General features: G+C 34.1%; 1 protein-coding gene across 2 annotated transcripts; it reads right to left on the bottom strand.

Moving 5' to 3' along the window:
* Nucleotides 1-651: 651 nt before the first annotated feature.
* On the bottom strand, nucleotides 652-3,293 carry LOC120075146 (FCS-Like Zinc finger 10-like). 2 transcript variants are annotated; one of them, XM_090312618.1, is made up of 3 exons: nucleotides 2,993-3,293; nucleotides 1,298-2,366; nucleotides 652-1,207 (listed from the first exon to the last, which is right to left on the bottom strand). In XM_090312618.1, exons 2-3 carry the CDS (start codon nucleotides 2,332-2,334, stop codon nucleotides 1,048-1,050), a joined length of 1,197 nt encoding a protein of 398 aa, XP_090168744.1. In that variant the 5' UTR covers nucleotides 2,335-2,366; nucleotides 2,993-3,293; the 3' UTR covers nucleotides 652-1,047. The 2 variants fall into 2 exon arrangements, with proteins under 2 accessions (XP_090168744.1, XP_038884254.2); XM_039028326.2 differs by having other exon boundaries at nucleotides 1,298-2,388; nucleotides 2,993-3,192.
* Nucleotides 3,294-4,768: the final 1,475 nt, after the last annotated feature.

The raw sequence follows: 4,768 nt of genomic DNA on the forward strand, positions 1-4,768 counted from the left end.
CTGCTACTAGTGAACTCAAACCAAAATGATATTTTCCAATTACAAAAGAATATTAATTAATATAGCCAATCGCCACAATTATATTTATGGAGCAGCCCTTAGGCCCACCTAGCCCAAAGACTCAATAACCCATAAACAAAGACAGCTTATTTAAGAGTCATAAACCCTCAAAATCTGTGCATTTTGTGTCTTGCTTTTTATTTTTCTCTATTGTGGATACCAATCTTGAAATTTTTAATTATTTACAATATATTTGTTAGTATTTTTAAGTTCATAAAAAAAATATTGTATTATTGAAAAATTATGGATTGATTCATAAAAAACCAACTAGCTTAATGGCAAAGATGTCGAAACCACTCCACAAAAAACCTAATCTCCAACGGAGAATCCTAGATCTTTGAAGTTTCCCACAATATTGAAAAATAGAAAGGATGTGTTTGCTTTTGTCTTGTCGCAATGCTCTTGATATCCCAACATGGGGATCAATTTTGAAAAGACAATTCGATACTATACTAACCGTAACCTTGTGAATTGACCTAAAAAGTCTTTGTTAAGTAAACTTCTAGCACAAAAACACTAAAAATCAACAGTCAATTTGAATCAAGTCAAAAGGACAAGGACAAAGTTAGGATAATATCACAAGCATCAAAGTTGTAATATGGAACTGAACTCTCATTCTATTCAGTCAAAGATGGAGGTTCATATCCATGCATCATTTTATTTTCTGGCCATAATCATAAATGAAGCCAGAAAAAAAAGGGGAAAAAAAAGGAGCCACAAAAAATAGGCTCACAGGGCATTCACAGTCAATTTTATGTTTTTTTTTTTTTTTTAGGAAAAAAAAAGGACCAAAGATTATCATCCACTATGACCATGAGAGGTGAAGCAAAGGAAGCAAACACCATCATTTTACAAAAATGATCATCCATGGCTGCCACCAATGGACATAAAAACAGCTCTTTTCAAACAGATGACCAAAAGGGTGTTCATTGCCTTTGATAGGTTCATCAACCACGGGCATGGCGACCAGCCACTGGGGACGAGTGCTTATGCGAAGCCACCAATGCTGGTTTCAAAAAGGTCCTCATCATGGTTAGCACTGGACTTGGGAGAACTTTCGGAGGTTTTGTCGATTGATTTCTCGAGTTCTTCATCCATCAGTATCTCCTGGGACCGGCATGTTAGACTACAGAAGGCTTTCTCCCCCCTGCAACAGTTTACAAGTTAGTTCTTAATCAAAAGTGTTTGAAACTGTAAAAGACATGCGAGAAAACTGCAAGATTTTCTCATGACGAACCTGTAAATGTAGATGTCTTTTCCCTCTTCCAGTTTCTTGTGACAGGAGTAGCAGAAGCTTAAGAAGTCAGTTAAGGGATATGAAGTGGAGATATTCAAGCTTGTAAGAGGATGAGGAAATCCCATTTCCTTCATTTCATTCTCAGAAGACGAGCTCAAATAATTAGAGTGACATTCTAAAACGCAGTCACCAAAAATGTGAGTAGTTTTCGGGTTTGGACCATGTGAAATTACACATGTATAATCTTCAGACAGCTCAATCTCACTTGCTGAGAGAGGCCTCTTAGATCCGTTGTCACAGGATATGCCTAATGAAATCGAACTCGGTTTTGTGAATGGATATTTTTCTGACACTCGAGGTTCTTCAGCTAACCGAGGAGAAGCAACATTCTCAGTAGTAGTACTACTACTGAGGCTGTGACCAGTAAAACCAGATTGAGGAGCAAACGCCCTGTAGGAATCAAAAGAACGAGAGTAGTTCCCAAAAGGCTCACATTCAAACGGGGTTTCTCCAATTTCAAAAATCACATCAGAGTTTCCCTGTTCAATGGGAGTTTTGGCTTTTGGTATCTGGAAAATTGCATAGTTTTTAGGTAAGGATTTAGGCCCTTGGATAAGATTTGCCTGTGATGGACAATTCGATTTTTTGGTCACACTTCGAGGTCCAAAGAGAGCGGTCTTACTATCTGATGATCGAAGAACTTTCCCAAATAGTTTACTATCATCATCATTTAAAGAATCTATAATGCTCAGTCCTACTTTACTAGAATCCCAGTTCTTTCTAGGCCCCTCATTGGATGATGACCTAGGAGATCTAAGAGGATTACCTAAACTTGATAATACCCAAAAATCCAGTGGAGAAGTTGGACTTTTGGCTGAATCAGAATCTACACCTTTAGAAGACAACCCAGTAAACAGGTGAGATCTTTTGAAAATAGAGCTACATTTGGGGTGGAGCTCAGAGCCAGAACAAGGGACATTCATCTGATTCATTTTGTATTGATCTTTCTGAACTGACCTTGTTCTCTTCCTCAGCATTGTCTCAATTCGCCACTCCGAAAATCCAGCCCCTGCAAAACCATAGTTTCTTTTCTGCATCAATGTTATTTGGGTTCATTCACAAATACAATATAGTTTCAGAAATCCATCAGAATCAGCAGAAATCCAACAGCATTGTTCAATGTAAAATACAAACATCATTAACATCTGCTAATTGATAACAGATGAGAACCCCCCCCCCCCCCCCCCCCCCCCTAAAAAAAAAAAAAAGGAACAAAGTCCACAGAATCAATTCAGAAGTAGCAAAAACTGAGCAGATAGAAGCATTTCACACATTTGGAACTAAATAGAAACGCAAAATCAGATCGAATCAAAACCCAGAACTCAAATGCACTAACATTTCCCTCGATCAATTTCCCAATTAAAAAAAAAATCCCAAATAGAAAATGAACGTAGCTTCAATCAATAATCGATTGAAATGGGAAAACCCCAGATGAGAAATCCCAACGATTGACTCGAAAAGGCAATCAGAACCGAAGGATAGATTAAACTTGCAAGAGGGGCGACCCAAAAACAGTTCAAACAACAGAAACCCTCGTTTTCTGTTGAAAATCCAAAAGGGGGAACCCAAAGAATCATCGGTAGATTGAAGAACATAAAAAGGGAATCAAAATGAACAAGAAGGGGAAAATTTTACCTGGGTTTCTGAAATCTCTTGAAAGAGGTTTGAAACTTCAGTAATGGCGTTCTTCTGAACACAAGAAATCAGTCAAATGGAAACGGGGGAAATGGGGTATTGCTGTGACGAACTGTGAAACTTGTGAGGCACTCTTCTCTTCTCTTTTTGTTTCTCTCTCTAGAAATTGCCTCAAAATCAGTGAAACAGTGGAGCTTCTGAAACACACCTCTTTCAGCTCTCTGAGAAAACCAAAACTTTACCTCTCTACTAATGCAATGCCGTGCAGTACAGTATTTTGGCAGAGAATTATTTTGTACGTATTTTTCTTCATTTTCCTACTTTTTAGTACATTTATTTCTCAATTCAATTCCCCACTCCCCAAGTTTTTCCTTTTTTTCTCTCTTTTCCACTTTTCCTTCCTTTTTTACCCCCCAAAAGAAAAAAAAAAGAAAAACTAACCCTTTTTTCTTTTGCTAAATTTAAAAATTTAGAGAAAAAAAACCCTTAAATAAAGTTTATGTGATGGACTTAAGGGTCAATGATTCGATTCTCTCATTTCACATATTGTCAAAAAGAAACTTAAAAATATTGGAAGGAAAAATGATCTGTGAATATGTGTGGGAGTAACCTAGAACAATGTAGTAGTGTTTGAATCTCAATTTCGAGTTGTTGGATGAAAATTATGATGATAGGTGTGGCAATGACGACCAAGAACAGTATGACATCATCCAAATCCCAATTTCATGTATAATATTGAGCCCGAGATTAGAGGTTTGATTATATGACTTCACATATTGTAAAATATAAAACTCTAAATGTTAAAACGAAAAAATCGGTGACTTAGAATAATGTGACATTTAATTCCATTATAGGTTACCAACGCATCTAGTCCCAATAACTATTTAACATTCTAACAAGGTAGTTTTCAAAATGTCCCAAAAGTAAATGATAATATTACAATTTTTGGAATAATTTTTTTTTTTTTATAAATGGCAATATTTGAAGGGGTTTTCTGTAATTTAGCCTTCTAATATCTTTCATTTATGAAGTTGTGATTGAATTGTTTTTCAAGAAAGCAAATCATGTGTATTTAGATTCCAAGTCACTTTGGAATGACAAAATAATCAGCTTGTATGATTTGGGTTCTCTGTATTTTCTTCAAATAATTTAATTTCATTAAATGAGGGAGATTTGTGAATCAAAATATAACTTAATGATTAAGTTATTTATTCAACCTTTGTTTATAAGTATAAAGTTTGAATCTTTACCTATTCTAATAATAAGAATTATGGGGTGAGATTTAGGGGAGTGATTGAAAAAAGATTTGGTTATCTATGAAAATGATGATTGCTTTATTTAAACTTTTTCAGATTTTGAAGGAACTTGGATTTGGATATCTAAAATATATACAGTTGTTATTATTTCAAAGTTTATTCAATGATCTTATAAACAAAAAAACAAAAAAAAAAAATCTATTTTCTAAAATTTGCTTTAAAATTTGTAGATAAGATAAATATAGTTATTCCCGAAAATATAGTTATTTCCCAAATTTTTGTTGAATCTGGTCAAACAGGTTTTAACTTATAAGTTTTCTATTTTTACATTCAAATTACTGAACTTTTTTATTTAATTTATTTTTGCCTTTCTTTTTTTTTAAAACACGCTTTTTTTTTAAGAATTGATAATACACTTTTTAGTTTTTAAAATTTTAAATAAAATAATAAAATAATTAAATTAAAAATTTATTCTATGAATTTTGAGATTTATAGTTAGACTTGTTTTGGGGTGGGTGGA

This window comes from Benincasa hispida, chromosome 4 (assembly GCF_027475165.1).
Source record: "Benincasa hispida cultivar pf3 chromosome 4, pf3_genome.v1.1, whole genome shotgun sequence".
In the NCBI taxonomy this organism is placed as follows: domain Eukaryota; kingdom Viridiplantae; phylum Streptophyta; class Magnoliopsida; order Cucurbitales; family Cucurbitaceae; genus Benincasa; species Benincasa hispida.

Coding starts and splice junctions, on each gene's coding strand:
- LOC120075146 (XM_090312618.1), bottom strand. CDS start 2,334: ATGCTGAGGAAGAGAACAAGGTCAGTTCAGAAAGATCAATACAAAATG. Junction 1,208..1,297: donor AAAGACATCTACATTTACAG/GTTCGTCATGAG, acceptor AAACTGTTGCAG/GGGGGAGAAAGCCTTCTGTA.